Source organism: Stegostoma tigrinum, chromosome 21 (assembly GCF_030684315.1).
Source record: "Stegostoma tigrinum isolate sSteTig4 chromosome 21, sSteTig4.hap1, whole genome shotgun sequence".
Taxonomy (NCBI): Eukaryota; Metazoa; Chordata; class Chondrichthyes; order Orectolobiformes; family Stegostomatidae; genus Stegostoma; species Stegostoma tigrinum.
In genome coordinates, this window is record NC_081374.1 from 69,859 (window position 1) to 92,761 (window position 22,903).

Here is a 22,903-nt window from a genome sequence, read left to right on the forward strand (position 1 = left end):
CCTGCAACCGTAGGAAGTGCCACACCTTCCCCCTCACCCCCATGCCAGGCCCCAAGAAGACTTTTCACATCAAACAGATGTTCACATGCACATCTGCTAATGTGGTATACTGTATCCACTGTTCCCATTGTGGCCTCCTCTACATTGGCGTAACCAAGCGGAGGCTTGGGGACCACTTTGCAGAGCACCTGTGCTTGTATCGCACTAAACAACTGCACTTCTCAGTCGCGAGCCATTTCAACTCCCCCTCCCATTCCTCAGACGACATGTCCATCCTGGGCCTCCTGCAGTGCCACAATGATGCTACCTGAAGGTTGCAGGAGCAGGAACAGCAACTCATATTCTGCTTGGGAACTCTGCAGCCCAGTGGTAACAATGTGAACCTCAAGCTTCAAGATCTCCCCTTCCCCTACCGCATCCCAAAACCAGCCCAGCTTGTCCCTGCCTCTCTAACCTGTCCTTCCTCCCACCTATCACCTCCTCCCACCTCAAGCCCCACCCCCATCTCCTACCTCCTAATCTCATCCCGTCGCTTGACCTGTCTATCCTCCCTAGACTGACGTATCTCCTCCCTAACTCCTCACCTACACTCACCTTTACTGGCTCCATCCCCCGCCTCTTTGACCTATCTGTTTCTTCTAACTATCTTCTCCTCTATCCATCTTCTATCTGCCTCCCCCTCCCTCTCTATTTATTTCAGAACTCCCTTCCCCTCATCCATTTCTGATGAAGGGTCTAGGCCTGAAACGTCAGCCTTGCTGCTCCTCTGATGCTGTTTGGTGTGCTGTGTTCATCCAGCTCTACACCCTGTTATCTAGGATTCAGCAATTTCTCATTGGTTCATTTTTCTGCTTTCTTTACAAGTGGACTTTTAGTTCAGCTTGCAGTATTTCAACGTTTCTCTTTAGGTGTCCTAAAAGAGGTGGCACTGTAAGGGGTGCAATTTATGAGCAATCTACATGGCACCTTTTCAAAACAAAGATTATTCATGGGATGTGGATGTTGCTGGCTAGATGAGCATTTATTTCCTATCCTTCGTTGCCCTTGAGAAGCTATTGTTATGCAGCTTTCCTGTCCATCAGCAGTATGGAGGCTCAGCGGTTATGCATTATGACCTTACTGTGCCTGGGACCCAAGTTTAATTCCAGTCTTGGGTGACTCTGTGGAGTTTACATGTTCTCCCTTTGTGTGCCTGGATTTGTGCCAGGTACTCTGGTTTCCTCCCAAAGTTCAAAGATTTGGAGGTGGCCATGTCAAGTTGCCCCGTAGTATCGAGGGATCGACAGGCTAGGTAGTTTATCGATGGTAAATGTAGAGTCAGTGGTAATGCTGTTTGGAGGTCTGTTGCAGATTCAATGAGCCAAATGTCCTCTATCTGCAGTTGAGAGATTCTGTTTTGGTACAATGATATCCACAGTGCTGTTAGGGAGGAGAGTTCCAGGATTCTGATCTAGTGATATTGAAATAATAGCCAGTGTAGTTCCTTATTCAGCCCTTTTTGTCAACATTTAGATACAGGGTGTAATATGTCCAACAGTTGATGGTTGTGTTGGAACTCATCGTAACGTAAACGGACAGATTAATGTTGAATAAATTCCACTTGATAGCATTGATTGTAATGCTTCCATCACTTGCTATTGATCAAAAGTATACCAATTGGGCGGTGTTTGGCCATGTTGGATTTTCCCTGCTTTTTGTGGATTGTACATGCCAAAGCAGTTTTTCATATTATAGTTTGATGTCAGTTTAGTCATTGTATTGGAACAACTTGTCTTAGAGCACTGGTGGTTTTTGAGTGCAAGTCTTTATCAGTATCCCTGAAACATTGTGAGAGCCCATAGTTTTTTGTAGTATTTCGTTGCTGTTTCTTGATGTCATGTGACTTGAATTGAATTGTGTTGCTGTGCAGCAGCATGCATGCAGTTTAAATTACATTGACCAAATGATAATGATAAAACTGTGGATCCTTACTAAAAAGGACACAATGACAGTTTTTATTTTTGCTAACTAATGTTTCAAGTGGAAATCTAAATCACTTTTAAATTTTCGGTGTTCTCTTGCCCTCATGAATATGATATTTTTTCCCCCACAGAGAAAAAGACATTGAAACATTTTTGGAATCCAGCAGGAGTAAGTTCATCGGTTATACTTTAGGCAAGTGAGTATCCAATTTGTTGGCTCATTGCTCGTTATTCCTTTGATTTTCACCTGCCAGCTAATGCAAGTAAATTGTTATTACTCTACAGTGATTGGGCACAATCTAATTTAATATTCCCTATGAACTACATTGACAAATACTTTCCATTCTTCACTGTCCAAACTGGAACAGTGCAGTAAACCAAGAACCAAGATGACAGGCCACAGTTCATTCCTGAGGACCGATATAATGTCATGCAAATTGTGATTTATATACATGATAATATCATTTATTTTAAATCTTTGAATTTTATTGTTATGGCATATGGGTTTCCTCCACACTAAAGAGGTTTAATTATTAACTTGCAGCATTTCTGCAACATGGGCTATTTTCTAAGACACTATTACAGAGAGACCTTCTGGAATGTAACGGGGCTTTTTATATTGGGAGTATTTCTGAGTGAACGAAGTAAACAGTTTTAGAGCACTAGACTGTCAGAAGGTTCTGGAATTATTATTTTGATTTAGGAAAACATCCATTACTATGAAATAAAAATAACTTTGTACTTTGGTTTTGGGCTGTTTTCAGAAGCCTTGGCTGAAGCTTGGTGTAAAACTATTGCATCTAAGAAAGCAAGGTCATTTTAGTGCTCTTAAGAAAGATCTTACCTCAGTTAAGTTTAAAAGTCCTTGACCAGAAGTGTTTGGATAATACTCCAAAATCATTATATGAAGCAGAGAAAGTCTAAGTCCAGGGACATGACAAATTAAAGAAGATTCTCTGAACCATAATCTGAAGCCATAACGGGTGTCAAACCGTAAATGGGATAGAGAAGGGATTTTTCTCTGGTGTTTGAATACTAGAATGGGATGCTATTGGGATTAAATTTTTACGAGGGTCTTTTAAACTAGTTTATTTGTAAATTGTTGGTTTGCTTCGTTACATTTTATCATTGTTTCTTTTGTGCAATAGCATTTTATTGGTAAAACCAAATTTGCAGTATCACATGTTCGTGTCTCAGTGAAACAAAAAATGTCTTTCAGCCAGATTGCAGTTTAAGATCATATTTGCTTAGTAATAACTGTGATCATAGTATAGATCAGAAAAGTTCCACAGTGCATTTCACCTCTGTTGCAGAGGAGGCCATTTTGTGAGCATTGAATTCAGTAGACTAGATTGAGAGGATTCTACTTAAGATCACTATTTTACGTGGAATAAGTGTTTGAGGCATTAGACGATGAGGAGTTAAAAGGATAGAAGTTGTATCTCCTGTGTTTGTAAGGAAAGGTCCCAGGTGAAGGGGATGGAGTGCTCGAGCTGATGGAGAAGTGGATCACTGTATCATAGTTGGAGCACTCGCTTCGGAATGCTGAAAGGACAGGGAAAAGTGCCCTTGGTAGCATTATGTTGGAAATGTTAGAAATGATGGAAACTTTTAAGTTGATTCCGAAAGCTGGTAGGGTACAAGAGGTTAATAAAATGTGAGGCTGGATGAACACAGCAGGCCAAGCAGCATCTCAGGAGCACAAAAGCTGACGTTTCGGGCCTAGACCCCTTCATCAGAGAGGGGGATAGGGGGAGGGAACTGGAATAAATAGGGAGAGAGGGGGAGGCGGACCGAAGATGGAGAGTAGAGAAGATAGGTGGAGAAGGTGTGGGTGGGGAGGTAGGGAGGGGATAGGTCAGTCCAGGGAAGACGGACAGGTCAAGGAGGTGGGATGAGGTTAGTGGGTAGCTGGGGGTGCGGCTTGGGGTGGGAGGAAGGGATGGGTGAGAGGAAGAACCGGTTAGGGAGGCAGAGACAGGTTGGACTGGTTTTGGGATGCAGTGGGTGGGGGGGAAGAGCTGGGCTGGTTGTGTGGTGCAGTGGGGGGAGGGGATGAACTGGGCTGGTTTAGGGATGCAGTGGGGGAAGGGGAGATTTTGAAACTGGTGAAGTCCACATTGATACCATATGGCTGCAGGGTTCCCAGGCGATAGACTTCACCAGTTTCAAAATCTCCCCTTCCCCCACTGCATCCCTAAACCAGCCCAGTTCATCCCCTCCCCCCACTGCACCACACAACCAGCCCAGCTCTTCCCCCCCACCCACTGCATCCCAAAACCAGTCCAACCTGTCTCTGCCTCCCTAACCGGTTCTTCCTCTCACCCATCCCTTCCTCCCACCCCAAGCCGCACCCCCAGCTACCCACTAACCTCATCCCACCTCCTTGACCTGTCCGTCTTCCCTGGACTGACCTATCCCCTCCCTACCTCCCCACCTATACTCTCCTCTCCACCTATCTTCTTTTCTCTCCATCTTCGGTCCACCTCCCCCTCTCTCCCTATTTATTCCAGTTCCCTCCCCCCATCCCCCTCTCTGATGAAGGGTCTAGGCCCGAAACGTCAGCTTTTGTGCTCCTGAGATGCTGCTTGGCCTGCTGTGTTCATCCAGCCTCACATTTTATTATCTTGGAATCTCCAGCATCTGCAGTTCCCATTATCTAGGGTACAAGAGGAACCAGTCTGTGGCTCTGAGAGGGAGGAGAAGGGGTGAGAGCAGAAATTCACGATACCTGGCAGATAAACCAAGAGTCCTGGCCATCATGTTGAGGGGATGAGGGGATAGAAAAGAAGGCATACCAGAAACACTTTTTTGTGGTAGTTTACTTCATCAGAACACACGTCACAGAGAGGGATAGAAGGTCACAGACCTGAAATGTTAACTCCTGTTTCCCTTTCTATACAGATACTGCCTAATCTATTGAGTTTATTTCCCCAGCATTTTCCATATTTATTTCTGAATGAATAACGTCTCATGCAGCTTGCCAGCTGTCTAATATTTAACCCAAAAGCAAAATGTTATTTAATTGGTATTCTGAAACATAAACAAAAATTCTGGAAATATTCTATATCTTTGATTATCTCTCGACAAACATGTTTTGAATCAACTACCTTTAAGGAGAATGTCTATTCCTTGGAGGCTGAGACCGGAGAAATTATTGTGGGGAACAAGAAGATGGCAGAGACATTAGCCATCTTCACAGATATACTTTATCAGAGAAACGCTAGAATCTGTTTTTAAAGGAATCTTAGCAATACACCAGAAATTCATAGTAAGGTCAAAGTCAACACAAAATGAGAAATCATGCTTGACAACTGTTGGGAATACATATGTATGTTTAAGGATAATCTAAATAAAATTACAAGTTTTATTTTTAACTATGTGGGTATTCTCTGGATTGAAATGGCTTTTCCCATGTGATTTAGAAATGAAGCCACTCATTTCAAGTATGCTGTGGTCTGCCTTTTTTTTTACTGGAAATCAACTAATTTTGGAAAAAAACTGAAACAAAGCTTCCAAGGAAAGAGGAAGATCTGGTTTATTACCTTAACTACTGGGCAGGGAAAACCCTAGCTTTGAGAGAAATAAATGCACCTTTGTGTCTAATTGCCTGGCATTTGCCTGAGTGGGCAAAGGTCTGGCAGATGGAGTACAATGTTGATAAGTGTGAGGTCATCCATTTTGGTAGGAATAACAGCAAAATAGATTGTTTTAAATGGTAAAAAATTGAAGCATGCTGCTGTGCAGAGGGACTTGGGTGTCCTTGTGCATGAATGGCTAAAAGTAGGATTGCAGGTACAGCAGGTATTTAAAAAATTAAAATTTTGTCTGCCATCGCTAGAGGGATGGAGTTTAAAAACCAGGGAGTCTATGCTGCAGTTGTAGAGGGTTCTGGTGAGGCCACACCTAGTGTACTGTGTGCAGTTTTGGTCTCCTTACTTGAGAAGAGATATACTAGCACTGGAGAGGGTGCAGAGGAGATTCACACTGTTAATTCCAGAGTTGAGAGGGCTGGATTATGAGAAGAGACTGAGTAGACTGGGATTATACTCATTGGAATTCAGAAGAATGAGGGGAGATCTTAGAGAAGCATGAAAGATTATGAAGGGAATAGATAAGGTGAGGCAGGGAGGTTGTTTCCGCTAGCAGGTGCAACTAGGACTGTTGGGCATCATCTCAAAATAAAGGGAAGCAGATCTGGGACTGAGGTCAGGAGGAAATTCTTCACCCAAAGGGTTGTGAATCTGTGGAATTCCTGCGGTTGGAGGGGAGTGTGGCCGGGTGTGGTGGGGTTGGAGGGGAGTGTGGCCGGGACCGCACCAGGCACCTTCCCCTGCAACCGCAGGAATTGCTACACTTTGCGTCCTCCCTCACCCCCATCTCAGGCCCCAAGATGACTTTCCATATTAAGCAGATGTTCACCTGCACATCTGCCAATGTGGTATACTGTATCCACTGTACCCATTGTGGCTCTCTCTACATTGGGGAAACCAAGCAGAGGCTTGGGGACCGCTTTGCAGAACACCTCCGCTTGGTTCACAATAAACAACTGCACCTCCCAATCGCGTACCATTTTAACTCCCCCTCCCATTCCTTAGATGACATGTCCATGCTGGGCCTCCAGCAGTGCCACAATGACGCCACCCGAAGGTTGCAGGAACAGCAACTCATATTCCGCTCGGGAACCCTCACAAGCTTCAAAATCTCCCCTCACCCCACTGCATCCCAAAACCAGCCCAGCTTGTCCCTGATAATAAAATGTGAGGCTGGATGAACACAGCAGGCCAAGCAGCATCTCAGGAGCACAAAAGCTAATAAAATGTGAGGCTGGATGAACACAGCAGGCCAAGCTTGTCCCTGCCTCCCTAACCTGTTCTTCCTCTCACCTGTGCCGCCCTCCCACCTCAAGCCGCACCTACATATCCCACCTACTAACCTCATCCCACCTCCTTGACCTGTCTGTCCTCCCCGGACTGACCAATTCCCTCCCCACCTCCCCACCTGTACTCTTCTCTGTCCATCTTCGGTCCACCTCCCCCCCCCCTCCCTATTTATTTCAGAACCCTCTCCCCATCCCCCTCTCTGATGAAGGGTCTAGGCCCGAAACATCAGCTTTTGTGCTCCTGAGATGCTGCTGGGCCTGCTGTGTTCATCTAGCTTCACGCTTTGTTATCTAGGCGGGTAAGTGGAGCTGAGTCTCAAAAAGATCAGCCATGATCTTATTAAATGGCAGGGCAGGCTCAAGCGGCCGGATGGCCTACTCCTGCTCCATGTTCTTATGTTCTTATTCCATTGCTGAATCAGCAATGATGCAACTGATGACGTAGTGGTGCTTAATTCTCAGCTCATTCCTCCCCTCATAGTTATTACTCAAGTTTATTACATTTTGTTGAATACATAATAACATGATTCTAGGGATTTCAATTTCAGTAATGTGGTTATTTTGGAATATTTAAGACTCCTTACTGTTATGGACCAGACCAGGCACTCCTCAAAATAATTTAAGAAGGTAGACTAGACCCAAACTTTTTCTCATTTTCTAGGCAAATGTAAATTGCCTTGTTCCAGAGGCAATGCAACTGGTGAAGCTGCTCGACATTAGGCAACAACAATATATTTGAACATTGTAGTTAAAATACAACCAAAGAGAGAGGAATTTGAATAACTTAACTCCATTGGAAAACTTAACAGGGCAATAGATACGATAACTGTTACTAATTAACTGTTCCAACATAGTAACATCCAATAAAAACACACCCGTTGGTAAAAAGGAAAAGAAACAGATTCTCACATGTACTTCTCCAATCCAGGAGGAAAAGCCATGGAGAAAATTCAGAGAGAGTAGCAGCCAGGAGACATTTACTGAAGCTTCCAACTCTGTTGAGACCCCAGTAACTTCTAAAGCTACTGCAAATGCAAAACTCAGTAAACCTGATCTGAGAGAGCTGGCCACACCGATTCAGGCTGTTTTTAAAAAAAAATCCAAGGCCTCCTAAGCTGTTCAATCAAGTGGTCTTCACTAGCAAGCCCAGTGCCTCTTATTCAATATCTCTCTTAAAAGAAACCCAGACTTAATAACCTCTTAAAACCACAGCATTGTCACATTAGTATGGAGAGAAGACTAAGAGGTGATGTGATAGAAGTCTTCAAAAATATGAAGGGGTGTGGTTCAATTTATTAGTAGAAACTGTTCTCTCTTAGTATGAGGACTGACAACGAGAAGTCACATTTTAGCTAGTTTTCAAAATAACCAAATGAGCTGAGAGGGAATTTATTCCACAGCTTGTTATGGTTTGGAATCCACTGTCTGGAAAGTGGTATAAGCAGATTTATATAAGGCATTTGAAGGTGTCAGATGATTATTTTAATGGAAACAATAAACTGGATTATGGGCTAAAGGTAGGAGAACAGCACTAAGTCGTCATGCTCATTTGGAGAGCAGGAGCAAGCACAGGTTGAAGAGCAGCTTACCGCACCTTAACGCATCCTTAATTTTAAGATGCAGGCGTAAGGACAAACATTTCAAAGACTGGAGATGATGCAGAATTTGACAACATCGTAGGTATGGTTGTCTTTAGTGTACAGCAGAGAATGAAATGGACAGAGGTATGGCAGTTGGAGTTTAAGTGGAGAAGTATGAAGAGATGCACTTCAGAAGATATAATGGAAAAATCCATGGAAAGAAGAATAGGCCATTGACTGTATGCCATGATTGAACTAGGTCATTGCTACATTTGCTGACACCAACTGCTTTAAATTGCACATGAGAATGTGTATGGTTTTGAGGAGGAAAGAAATCAAGGCCTGTCTGGTGGTAGGGAGAGACAGAAATATCAAGACCCTGGGAGAGAACCAAGGTGTTGGGAGGCGGAGGGGAGCCGGGAAGGGGGAGCACAGGAGGAGGAAGTCTGAAGAAAGACAGCCTCTCAGCTGCCCCCTTCCTGTTCCTGGGCCCTCCTTGTTGCGACCATCCACCCTCGTATGTTTTCTCTCCCTCCACCCTTGTTTTTTTCACTCCAGTTCCTCTCAGACTGATTCCCATTTCAGTGTTGTACCTGTTCTATGCGCATGTGTAGGACAGAACATGCACATGACACTGACATTGAGGGGGTGAAATCATGCACATGCGTGTTTCCGAGTGAGTACGCGCACGTAGTTGTTCTGCAGTTTGTGGCAGCAAATGATGTCTTTGGTCATAGTTGATAATTTACCTCAGTGCAGCTTTATGCCATAGAATCCAGCACGCTGTTGATTTCTGTGTTGAATCTTGTGGATGAATCAGCTTTCTCAGATTCACCATATTTGGAGTGGAAAATCTCATCTTTCAAAGGCCAATCCATCATTCTGAGACCATGCACTCAGGTTCTAGAGCCCAGGGAAACACACAATCTATAGCCACTTTGTCAGGCCATGTAAGAATTTTGTACGTTTCAAGGAAATTCTTTTAAACTCTAGAACACACTAGTCAAGCTTCCTTAACCTCTCCTATAAGACTATAGTGATCCCAGGGTTTAGTCTGATGAATCTCCATTGCATTGCCTCTGGTCAGTATATTCTTCCTTTGATTAGGAGACTAGAACTTTGCACAGTATTCTAAACGTGGCTTTGAACAATTGAAGCATGACTTCAATTACTTGTACAAACATCCCCTTGCATGCCCATGCTGTGGAACCCACTTTCTTGCTTGCCTGGCCCTGACTCATTCACTCTGTGCCTGCTGTGTCTCACTCAAAGATGATCACTAGCTTTGCTGCTTTCTCTTTCTCACACATCCACTCTCATCGTCCAGCTTCTCGCTGTATGTCTCCTGAGCTCACACTCTGCCTTCATTCATTCACTCACTGCCACTTGTTCACCAGCTTTTGCTAGCTCTCTTGCCTTTCACTGTGCGTTCCTTCAGTTGGCCGCTTTCAGTCTCATTCACAGATGCTCTCTTTCGACATTTCTGTTGCCATCTCTCCTTCTGACTTTACCCATTCTTAGTTTCCATGGTGCTGTCCGTTTCTATCCTACATGTACCCTGTTGGGTGTAACGTCTTGCTAAAGTGCACTCACTATCCTCCAACTGCCTCGCTGTCTCTTCCTCAAACTAAGTCAGAAATCACACGACACCATGTTATAGTTGAACAAGTTTATTTGAAAACACAAGCTTTCAGAACCTCCATCACAAGCTTTCTCTCAACCCCCTTTTCCCCCCTTCTCCCTGTCTTCTCCACATCCTGACTCGTCTCCAACTCTCTCACTGTCCGTCTGTTTCTGTCTCTCCATCTTGCTTGCTCTATCACCCACCTCTGTCACACCCGTACTCTGCCTGTTTACACCCCTGCACCTACATCTGTCTCTCTTTGTTTCTCGCTCTCTGCCTCTCTCTATCGTGTCTCTCCCAAATGATTGCCCCTCCCTGCCAATCTCTGCCATGCCCCATCTGTCTGTCTCTCTCTCTCTCTCCCCGTCCCCCTCTGTTTCTCTCTCCTTGTCCACCCTTCCCTCCCTCCACCCCGCGCGCTCTCCCTGTCCCCCCCCCCCGGTCTCCTCCTCCTCGTCTGGCTGTCTTTTTCTTTCTACCCCCCCCCCCCGATTCCTGTCTGTCTTTGTCCCCATCTCTCTCTATCTGCTTCCACCACCCTCTCCCAGCTCCGTCCGTGTTGTCTGTCTGCTCCCCGCTTAATTTCTCCCCTCTCTCCTGTTGCATGCATCTCTGCCCCGTTCCCCCACATTCCTCCCCCTCTCCATGCGTGCCTATTTTCCGTCCCCCCATCCATCCCCTCTCTCCTTCCCTCTCCCTGTTCCCCTACAGCCCTGTCTCTGCCCCTTGTCTCCATTCTGCACCACCCCCGCACACCCATCCGTCTCTCTCTATATCCCATACACACACACCCGTCCCACTGTCCCCCGCCCTCTTTCCACTCCCCCCGTCCCCCCCACCCTATTTTCAATCTCACCCCTCACCTACTTCCCTCCCCCCTCACACTCCCCCCCCCCCCCCCACCCCCCGTCTCCCATGTCACAACCCTTAAATCCACGTCCATGCACCCCCACACACTCCTCCTCACACACCCCCCCCACACCCATGCCTCTCACCCTCCCCATCACACCACCACCCCCAACTCCCCCTTATCTCCGTCCCTCACACGCCCCATCTCTGTCCCCCTCGCGCTCTCCCTGTCTCTCCCTCTGTCTCTCTTTCTCTCCCTCATTCCTGCTCCATCCAGCGCCCCTCTCTCACCTCCGCAGTTCTTTCAGTTTTCAGGAAGTCATCATCCAGGGTTCCCTACTCCTGCTCGCTTTACTTTTCATTCTCACAAAAAAATGCTGACCCTGAACCTTCATTAACAAAACCCTCCCACTTACCAGACAACCCTTTGCCTGCAAACAGCCTCCCCTGGTCAACTTTTGAAAGTTCCTGTCAAAGACCTTAAAAATTGCCTTTGCCCAAATTTAGAACTTGAGTATTTGGGCCAGATGTATCCTTTTCATAGCTATTTTAAAAACTAATGGAATTATATCACTGATCACAAAGTACTCCACCATTATCACTTCGGTCACTTGCCCAGCCTTATTTCCAAGAAGAGGTCAAGTTTTTCCCCTTCTCCAGTAGGGCCATCAGGAACTCGCCACAAGACTCCTACAACCACTGGGCATCAGAGTGGCACACAAGCCCATGCCAACCCTCCAAAAACTGCTCACCTGAACCAGAGACCCACTGCCCGCCATGAACAGGACCAGTGTCATCTAAAAAAAATCCCCTGCAGAGACTGCGAGAAACACTACATCGGATGAACAGGAAGGAAACCAAGAACAAGAGTATTTGAACACCAACTGACTACAAAAAGACACAACCAATACTCACTTAGCTCAATCCACATGGACAAGGAGAACCACGACTTCGCCTGGGAGACCACCAAGATCCTGGGACAAGCGAGGCAGAGACAATTACGAGAATTCCTGGAAACATGGCACTCCACGAAGCAGACTATTAATAAACACATTCAACTCGAGCCCATATATATTCCACTACGGAGGAAACCTGGAAGTGAGGCAATCCATCGCAATGGACCCCTAGAGTTTAAAAATCAGGCGGGAGAAAACACCGATGCTTCATTGGAGGCTGTACTGAGGATGTTAGCAAGCATGGTAACGAAACGCCTGCGAAACGACAAACCAGCTCGGCGAGCCAACCAACCTCAACACCCACAACCCGAGCTACAAAGCTGTTCTGCTTGCTCCTAAACCTTGGGGCCATCTGCATGCTGCATGAAAAATTCTTCCTGAACACACTCAACATTACGGCAGTTCCAGTCAATGTTAAGAAAGTTGAAGTCGCATACTGTTACAACCCTGTTATTCATGCCACTATCTGTGATTTCCTTACATGTTTGCTTCTCAATCACTTTCTGATTATTGGAGGGCTGGTAGTACAATGGTATCCAAGAGACCCCTCCCACAAAGTGACCTCCCTCCTCTCTTGCTTACCTGCTTGCATTCGTCTGCTCTCTTGGTAGCTGCCCCTCTCTCTCCCTCATATGCTTGGTCACTTGTTCACCCTCCCATTTGCACACAGTTGCATAGACATCCCATCAGCTACCTCTTCCTGGCTTGGGTGCGTAACTCTAAGCTTAACCATGGTCAATCTGGGGTGTGTATAGGTGGGTTAGAGACTTGACTTGCCCCACATCCAGCAATATGGAAATGCCCAGTCAGTTTCCCCAGACTTCTGTGAACATAGAGCTCTTTCTCCTGACCAGCAGCATCATGGAACCTCTTTCTCCTACATCCTTGAACTTGTTGCTGCTGTGGTGTTCAGGCCTCAGGTTGAATTAAACCACTTCCACATTCACATCTGTTCAGTAGTGAACCTATCAGCAGTAAGTGCAAGAGAACCATAGAACATTGAAACATATAAGAAAGGAGCAAGAGGGTGCCATTTGGCCCTTTAAGCCTGCACTACCATTCATCACGATCATGCTGATTGTCCGATTCGATAGCCTAATCGTGCTTTCTCCCTGTAACCTTTGATTCTGTTCGCCCCAAGTGTTACTTCTAGCCGCATCAACAACTACTTGTGGTAATGAATTCCACAGGCTCACCACTCTTTGGCTGAAAAAATGTCCTGTCATCTTCGAACTAAGTGGTCTACCCAAATCCTCGTGACTGTAATCCCTAGTTCTGTACACACCCACCGTCAGGAACACCCTCCCTACATGTATCCTGTCCAGTCCTGTTTGAATTTTATAAGTCTCTATGAGATCCCTCCCTCATGTATCTGATCTCCAGCATAACAATCCTAACCTAGTCAATCTCTCTTCATATGTCAGACTAATAAATCTTTCCTGCACTCCCTGTACAGGAATAGTATCCTTTCTCTGAAAAGGAGACCAAAACTGCACGCAGTATTCCAGGTGTGGTCTCACCAAGGCCCTGTATAACTGGAACAAGACATCCTTGCTCCTGTACTCAAAATGAAGGCCAACATGCCATTGGCCGCCTTTACTGCTTGCTGCAGCTGCATGCTTACCTTCAGCGACTGGTGCGCAGACACCCAAAAGATTCTGCTGCACATTCCCCCCTCCCAGTTTATAGCCAATCAAGTCGTAATATGCCTTTTTTTTGCTTCCAACGTGAATAACCTCACATTTATCCAAATTAGAATGCATTGGCCATTGATTTGCCCACTCACCCAACCTGTCCAGAGCATGCTGAACAATTTCTGCATCCTTGTCACAGTTCACCCAGCTGCAAAGTTGCATAATATTTATGAATTGGAAGGCAGGAAGTTAGAATTTTTCGTTGAAAATGATAATAGGGAAAAGCAGTGCCCTGGTCCCTTTAAACGATTTGTGCTTTGCCTGTGTGTCGAGATCTTTAAAATGTAGGTCTGAGTGTAACTGGAGTAATTACAGAAAGTTCTTGAAATGGAAACGTTTATAGCAAAAGGGCCTTAAACATGAAAGGCAAAACCTCAGACTTGATGTTTTGATGACAAGTTCAAATTTAACCAATCAATTTAAACCAAGGCCTTAGAATCTAAAACCCTATCAAATTTAAATCTGTTCAGGAGGATCCTTTTTCTGAAGAAGGGTCCCGACGCGTCAACTTTCCTGCTCCTCTGATGCTGCCTGGCCTGCTGTGTCCCACCAGCTCCACACTGTTATCTCTGACTCCAGCATTGTCAATTCTTACTGTCTCCAAATTAAAATCTGATTGTGTTGACAGCCTGAACTCAATAATTTTGAGAGAATTTGTTGCATCATCAGTGGTATTTAAAAAGTTTTTTTGAAAATCGGCAGAGAGGTAGAGAGAGAGAGAGAGAGAGAGAGCGAGCCAGCTGCTATAAATGAACACCTTTTGCTCTTAGAGAAAGCCCATCTAATTTAAAGGTACCATGGCAGTTTAAAACCTTCATAGAAGCAATTACAGAAAGAATATAGTCAGAAGAAAGCAGGAGGTCCCAAAAAACAGTCTGCGTGAACTTAGATTGTTTTAATTTGTTGTATTCTTACCAATTGTATTTATTATGCAGGACTTGGGTTTATTTGAGCAGCATTCCAGTAGAATTTAGTTTAGTTAGGGAGTAGATGGGAAAAATGAGGATAAAATGTTCAGTTTGTTAGTAGCTCTTTTAATTTGCTCATTGTTAAGGTTAAATAAATAGTTACTTATTATCTGTGAGGTGGATCAGAGATTTCATTTCCTTTAAGCTGCAGCACAGTGGCTCGGTGGTTAGCACTGCTGCCTGACAATGCCAGTTTTCCAGGTTCAATTCCACCCTTAAGCATCTGTCTGTGTGGAATTTGTACATCTTCCCCATGTCTGCATGATATTCCTCCCATATTTCAAAGATGTACAGGCTTGGTGGATTGACCATGCTTAATTCTCTGTAGTGCTCAGGAATGTGTAGATTAGGTGAATTGGTGGAATGGGTCAGGGCAGAAGGCACTGTTTCCATTCTGTAGGGATCCTGTGATTAATTTAACAGATTTCGAGGGGAACGGTGAGCTTCTCTGGGCCTTTCAGAGATAACTTTTAAAAGGAAACCTCCACTCCCGTCACATCAGATTTCGGGCTTGTGTCGGTTTAAGTATCAGAGGGATACAGCCATTCCCCCTCTGTAACAACCCTCTGACTCAACTTGGTATCATCTGCAAACTTTGAGAAAATAGATTATTTTCCCCTCATCCAAATCATTAATATATATTGTGATTAGCTGGGCTCCCAGCACTGATCCCAGTTACTGCTTGCCAATTTGAAAAGGACGCATTAACTCCTCTTTTATTTCCTGCCTGCCAACCAGTTTTTATCCATCTCAGTATACTTCCCTCAGTGCTGTGCGCTTTAATCTTGCACAATAATCTCTTATGCAGGATTTTGTCAAATGCTGTCTGAAAGCCCAAATATACCAAATCAACTGGCTCCCCCACATCAACTCTACTAGTTACATTTTCATAGAAGTCCAACAGATTTGACAAGCACGATTTCCCCTTCATAAATCCATGCTGACTCAATCAGATCCTTCCACTGCTTTCTAAGTGCTCTGCTATAAAGTTGTTAATAATGGATTTAACAAATTTTCCCACTACAAATGTTAAGCTTACTGGTTTTTAATTCCCTGTCTTTTCTCTACCTCCCTTTTTCATTATTGGAGTGACATTAGCTACTCTCCAATCTGTAGGGACTATTCTAGAGCCTATAGAATCCTGGAAGATGACCACCAATGCGTCCACTAATTCTGGAGCCACTTCCATAAGTACTCTGGGATGTAGATTATCACGTCCTGGGGATTTATCCACCTTTCATCCCATCAAATTTCCCAGCACCATTTCTCTAATAATATCGATCACCCTCAATTCTTCCCCCTCACTCCACCTTGCATTGTCCAATGTTTCGACGATCTGACTTGTGTCATCTTTTATGAAGTGAGAAAAAAGTATGTATTAGTTGCTCAGCCATTTCTTTGTCCCCTATTGTACATTCCTCCTGTTTCTGTCTGGTGGGGACCTTCATTTGTCTTCACCAATCTCTTTCTCTTCGCATACCTATAGAAACTCTCAATGTTAGTCTATATATTCCCTGCAATCTTACTTTTGCCCTGTATTTTCTCCTTGTTAATCAGTCCCGTGGTACTCCTTTGCTGAATTCTAAACTGCTTCCAATCCTCAGATTTATTATTTTTCTTGGCCAACCGGTACGTTTCTTCCTTCGATCGGATACTATCTCTAATTCCCTTTGTAAACCATGGATTGACCCTTTGGCCCATTTTGCTGTTGTGTCATGTATGAATAAACAGTTGTTGCAGTTCCCTCATGCATTCCTTGAACGTTTGCCATTGCCTATCCACTGTTAGCCCTTTAAATATCTCATCCCCAATCTATCAAGGCCAACTCACACCTCATACCATCATTGATTCCGTTATTAAGATTCAGCGCTGTAGTCTCTGAATTAACTACCTCACTCTCCATCTTGATTTAAGAAAAAAGTTCTACATTGTTATGGTCGCTCATCCACAAGGGATCTTGCACAGCTAGATTGGCAATGATGCCCTTCTCATTACACAGCACCCAATCTCAGATGACCTGCTCTCTAGTGGGTTCTTCCACATATTGGTCAAGAAAACCATCCCATATACACCCTAAGAATTTCTTCTCTGTGGCATTGTGGTTCATTTGGTTTGCCAGTCTATGTGCAGATTAAAATCACCCAAGATCACCGATATTCTATTATCACATACATCTCTAATTTCCTGTTTAATGACATTCCCAACATCACCATTGCAGTTTGGGGGCCTATGTATAACCAAGCGGCAAAAATCATTTGTGCGTGTATTCCTCAACTGTACCCAGTCTCCATTCTGTCAGAGCTAATATCCTTTATCACTGTTGTGTTAATTTACTCTTTAACCAACAATGCCACTCCTCCACCTTTTCCTTTTTGCCAATCCTTCCTCAATACTGAATACTCTGGGACATTCAGCTCCTAACCCTGGTCACTCTGCAACCATGTCTCCATTATCCCAATTATATTGTATCCCTTTATATCTTTCTGCGCAATTAATGCATCCACTTTATTATAAATGCTCTGCGCACAAAGGTATAAAGCGTTTAAGCTCGTTCTTTTAACTGTGTTTGCCTCGCTCTTATTTTTCTCAATAGCCCGCTGTGAATTTTGTCCTTGTTTTCTCTGCCTATCAGTTTTCTTTTTCCTTTTTCTACCTTTTGTTTTTGTCATTGCTCCCTCCTTCGCTGACTTCTTACATAGGTTCCCATCTCCTAGCATATTAGTTAAATCTGCCCCAACAGCTCTAGCAAGCATTTCCCCTTGGACATCAGTCCCAGTCCAGCCCAGGTGTAACTTGTCCAATTTGTACTGGTCCCAATGTTTCAGGAATATGAAACCCTCCCTCGACACCATCTTTTCAGCCATGTATTCATCAGATATATTCTGTCATTTCTACTCTGGCTAACACATTACACCGGTAATAATCCTGAGATCGCCACTACCTTTGAGGCCCAATTTTTTAACTTACTTCCTAGCTCCCTGTATTCAGATTTTAGGACCTCATCGTTTTTTTTTACCAGTGTCATTTGTACTGATGTGCACCACCGGCTGTTTACCCTCACTCTCCATAATGTCCTGTACTCACTCCGAGACATCCTTGTCTCTAAGCACCAGAGAGGCAATATACCACCCTGGAATCTTGTTTGCAGCCACAGAAATGCCTGTCTGTTCCCTTTACAGTTGAGTCCCCTGTAACTATTGACTTTGCACATTTTTTTTTTACCCCTCCCGTCTGCAGCAGAACCAACCATGGTGCAACAAGTTTGGCTGCTGCTGCTTTCCCTGAAAGGTCATTACCCTCACCTGTATGTCTGTTTTGCAGGGGAATGGCCACGGGAGATTCCTGCACTACCTGCCTATCTCTCCTGCTCTGTCTGGTGGTCACCCATTCCCTTCCTGCCCGCAGAGCCTGAGCCTGCGCTATGACCATCTCCCTATACGTGCTATCCACGTTACTGTTTACCTCGCAGATGCTCCACAGTGTCCCCAGCTGCCACTCCAGCTCTGAAACCCGAGCTTCCAGGAGCTACAGCTGAAGACGCTTCCTGCTCACATACTGACCGGGTAGGGGTGGGACTGGAACTGCTCCTGGCCTGTCACGTGGAGCAGGAGGAGCAAACCTAGTCTTTGAGCTCTTCTGCCATGGTTTAACTCTTTGAATTATACCTTTAAGAGTACTTTGTATTAAATTAAATCAAATCTGGTTACCTGTGGCCCTCCTTTACTGGTCTGTACTATCCTGACAGATTAGAAGTCTAAGAAGGGGTACAAGCAATGGATGTTGTGAAGACTTACCTGCCTTACCCACTACTCATCAATCAGCTCTCTTCTTTGTAGTCAGTTGCAGCAGGACAAGAACACTTACTTTCCCTTGCCTGTAGTCGTCTCAGTAACTTTTGTTTTTGGTTGGAGGAGGAGGGAGGGAAACAATGAAGTAGTATTTGGGGTTTAACTGTCTCTTGGCAACTTTCCCTCTACAGACCACGGAAAGAGAAAACTGGCCTGTGATTGGAGGGGCAGATACTTGTAGGTCCATCAGTTCTATTTCCCTGTATTTTGAAGAATTATTTCAAGGATGCATAAGGAAACCTGTGGTTGTGTGTTTGATAAAGTAATATAGAAGGGCCCAAATTAATTTTCTTTTAAATGCTGAAAGGATATAGATCTTTGACCTTGAATGCGCAGTCTCAAGACTAGCTGAGAAACCAGAAAATTAAGTGTATGGTCAACAATTTAAAGTCATGCTTGGACGCTTTAAACAGGTTTTGACATTCTGCAAATCTGCTTTTATTCCTATTGTGGAATCTTGGAAAAATACAGCAGTTGCACTAGCATGGGACCAATATTTAACATTTTGGATCAAGAATGTAGTCTGAGCGCAGGAGGGATATTGTTGTGGATTCACACGTAATAAGAGAGGTTTGCAGATGTAACTGCATCTTGAAATATTTCTTTCTTTGCAGTGACACCGATACTGTTGTTGGATTACCACGGCCCATCCACGAAAGTATCAAAACTCTGAAGCAGGTATGTGACAGATGCAGCTTTCAAATGACCACAACAACAATTCCTCTGAAAAAATTATAAATGTTATTATCAAACTTGGTTTCCTCTGTCTCTTTTGATGTGAAAAGTATACAATCTCCAGATGCTTTGTTTTATTTTCTCTATATTTTTCCATATTCTATTTATGAGGAAATGCTTTCACATGCACCAATACTCCAATAACTTGGCTGCCTTGTCCTGGCTGGTGTCAAGTTTCTTGTGTGTTGTTGGAGCTGCACCCTTCCAGACAAGTGGAGATTATTCCATCACATTCCTGACTTATGCCTTGTAGATGGTGGACAAGCTTTAGGGAGTCAGGAGGTGAGTTATTCGCCATAGTATTCATAGCCTGTGACTTCTCGTGTTGCCAGTGCATTTATGTGGCGAGTCTAGTTGAATTTCTGGTCAGTGACAACCCTGGAATGATGTTAGCAGTGGATTCAGTGATGGTAACGTGAGTGAATGTTAAGGGGCAGTTTTTAGATCTCTTATTAGAGTTGGTGATTGTCTGGCATTTGTATGACACGACGAAGATAGTAAATTGTGCTGCAGCACAATTTTGCTACTGTTCGTGGTGCACAGTGGTTCATGGATGTCCAGTGTTGAATTGCTAGATCTGTGTGAAATCTGTCCGATTTATCATGCTCCTAGGCCACATGATATGGAGGATGTAGTCAATATAAGACAGATGTTTGTGTCTGCAACGATAATGGGATGGTCACTCTTACTAATACTAGCATGAGTAGGTACATCCGCAGCTGGCAAATTGGTAAGGATAAGGTAAAGTATGCTTTTTTTCTCCCCCCTCATGTTGGTTCCCTCAACACCTGCCACAAACTCAGTCCACCAGCTATGTCCTTCAGGTCTTGGGCAGCTTGATCTATAGTGCTGATGACTGAACTACTCTTGGTACTGGACATTGAAATCCACCTCCCAGAGTGCATTTTGAGACATGCCATCCTTAGTGCTTCCTCCGTGTGCTGCTCAACATAGAGGAGCACTGATTCGTCAGTGTGGGTAGACCGTATGTGGAAATCAGGAGTTTTCCTTGCCCATGTTTAATCTGAAGCCATGAGATCTCATGGAGCCTAGTGTGAATATCAAGGGCCACCAGGGCAACTCTTTCCCAACTGCAAACCATGTGCTGCCACCTCTGATGTGTATACCCTGCCAGTAAGATAGAACTTCACCAGGGATGATGGTGATGCCAGGGATGCCATCTGTATGGTATGATTCTGGGAGTATGACTGTATCAGGCTATTGCATGACTCGTCTGTGAGTCATCTGTCCCAGTTTTGATACTAGCCCCCAAACATTAATGAGGAGGACTTTGCTGGGTTGACAGAACTATTTCTGCCATTGTTTTTCTGGTGCCCAGGTTGATAGGTGTTCATCCAGTTTCATTTCTCTATTGAGACTTTGTGGCGATTGAAATAACTGTGTGCCTTGCTCGGCCATTTCAGAGGGCAATTGAGAATCAACTACATTGCTGTGGCTCTGGAGTCACATGGAGGCCAGACCAGGTGAGGATGGCAGCTTTCCTTTCCTGGAGAGCATAAGTGAAGTATTAGTAACAAAAACAACAAATAGGGTCAGCGGAGAAAAGTGGTAAAAAGACAAAAATAGCGGCTCTTATGATTAGGAATGATCTAAATTCATTATTGGCACAAATAGATGTTGCCACCATTTTGGAAATAGTTTCAAGGACATCAAGGCTAGGAACTAATATTTAAGAATATATGATCTTTTGAAAGGATTGGCAGCAAGAGAACGGTGGTAGAGCAGTTTTTTTGAGATGGAATAGGTGCAATGGCAGGAACTTATCCAGGATTAGATAACGTAGAATCAGTATGGATTTGGAGGCATGAAATAACAAGGGGAAGAGGTGGGCATAGTATTTGTTCAGTTTAGTAGAGAATAATTGTAAGATATCCATTGTAAATTGTGTAAAAAAGGAAGTACATTAATCATGAGTGATTTAATCTTTATGTATGTTAGGAAAATCGTTTTGGCAAAAGTAGCCATGAGGAAAAATTGACAGTGTATCCTGCCCAGTTTCCAAGAAAAGTTTCCTCAGCATTCAACCAGGGTTCAGGACGTTTTGGACCTGGTGATCTGTCATTGGGTAGAATTAATCAATGATCCTAGAGTAAAAGATCCCCCTAAGGAAGAGTGACCATAAGATGGTAGAATTTAGCATTTCGTTTGGGCGTGAAAAACTTGGATTGGAAACTTTTAATGTCTTGCCTGAGAAGAGTGAATGTACTGTAGTCAAGATTGAAAGTGACACAAAAGCAGATAAGGAATGATGTGAAGATAATAGGCAGCATGGTGGCTCAGTAATTAGAACTGCTGCCTCAGCACCAGGGATCTGGCCTCACTTCCATTCTTGCTGTCTGTGTGCAGTGTGCATGTTCTCCCTGTGTGCAGTGTGCATGTTCTCCCTGTGTCTGCGTAGGTTTCCCCCAGGTGCTTTGGTTTACTTAACCTACCTTTGGAGAGTGGAAGTCAATTGGCCGTGCTAAATTGCCATGTGGTGTCCAGGGAGATGCAGGTTATGTGGATTAGCTGTGGTAAATGCAGGGTGACATGGATAGGGCGTGGGGATGGGTGTGGTGGGTTGGTGGTTGGGTCTGACTAGAATGTTTTTCAGAGGGATGGTGTGTACTTGGTGAGCCAAATGGCCTTTTTCTGCACAGAATTTTGCAATTCTGCTCTATGGTTCTATGACACAGGGTCTGTAAAAAGATGTAGGCAGATTAAGCAAGTGGGCAATTATTATGTAAACAAGAAAATACAGAAAGCTGCAGAACAGAGGGATTTAGGAGCCTGAACCCATTAATCGCAAAAAGCTACCAAACAAGTTCAGTGAGTGATAGTGAAGAAAATTGAAATGTAAGCCTTCAATTCAAAATAAATAGAGTATAAAAGAAGGGACGTTTTGCTAAAGCAACGCAAAGCACTATTCAGGCCGCAGCTGGAATACCGGGAACTGCTCGTGGCCCCTTATCTAAGCAAAGATGCACTGGCATTAGAGGCGGTCCAGGGAAAGTTCACTGTGTAGACATCAGGTATGAAGGAACTGTTTCATAAGGAGAGGTGGAGTACGTCGAGCCTGTATTTGGAGTGTAGAAAATGAGATATGACCTTATTGAATCACGCAGGATTCGAAAGGGTAAATGCCGAGAGGCGGTTTGCTGTTTTTTGTTTTGCTGTTCATTAGTGGGATGTAGGTGTCGCTGGCAGGCCAGCATTTATTGCTCATCCCTAGTTACCCTTTGAAAAGCTGGTGGTGGTGGTGAACTGCCACCTTGACCCACTGCAGTCTATTTGCTATGGGTTGACCCATAATATTGTTAGGGAGGAAATTCCAGGATTTTGACCCAGCAGTAGTGAAAAAATGGTGATATTTTTCTAAGTCAGGATGGTAAGTGGCTTGAAGATGAACTCGAAGTTGGTGGTGTTCCCATATGTCTGATACCCTTGTTCTTCTAGATGGAAGTGGTTGAGAGTTTGGAAGGTGCTGTCTAAGGATCTTCGGTGAATTTCTGCAGTGCAACTTGTAGATAGTAATCAGTGCTGCTACTGAGCGTCAGTGGTGGAAGGAGTGGATGTTTGTGGCTGTGGCGCTGATTGAACGGGCTGCTTTGTCTTGGATGGTGTCAAACTTCTTGAGTGTTTTGGGAATGCACTCTTCGAGGTAAGTGAGGAGTATCCCTTCATACCCCTGACTTGTGCCTCGTAGATGGTGGACAGGCTTTCAGGAGTCAGGAGGTGAGTTACATGCTGCAGCACTCCTAGCTTCTGGCCTGCTCCTATAGCTACTGTGTTAAGGTTGTAAGCCC

The 22,903-nt window shown here is 44.4% G+C and overlaps 1 protein-coding gene across 1 annotated transcript in view; it reads left to right on the forward strand.

Annotated features, from left to right (window-relative positions):
• Positions 1 to 22,903, forward strand: part of LOC125462951 (striatin-interacting protein 1) — a gene marked incomplete at its 5' end in the record, with an annotated part of 171,669 nt that overhangs the window by 68,640 nt on the left and 80,126 nt on the right. Inside the window, 2 exons of the mRNA XM_059653204.1 lie at positions 2,093 to 2,158; positions 18,977 to 19,040. Of these exons, the coding sequence (XP_059509187.1) occupies positions 2,093 to 2,158; positions 18,977 to 19,040 (130 nt within the window). The remainder of the gene's footprint in view (positions 1 to 2,092; positions 2,159 to 18,976; positions 19,041 to 22,903) is intronic.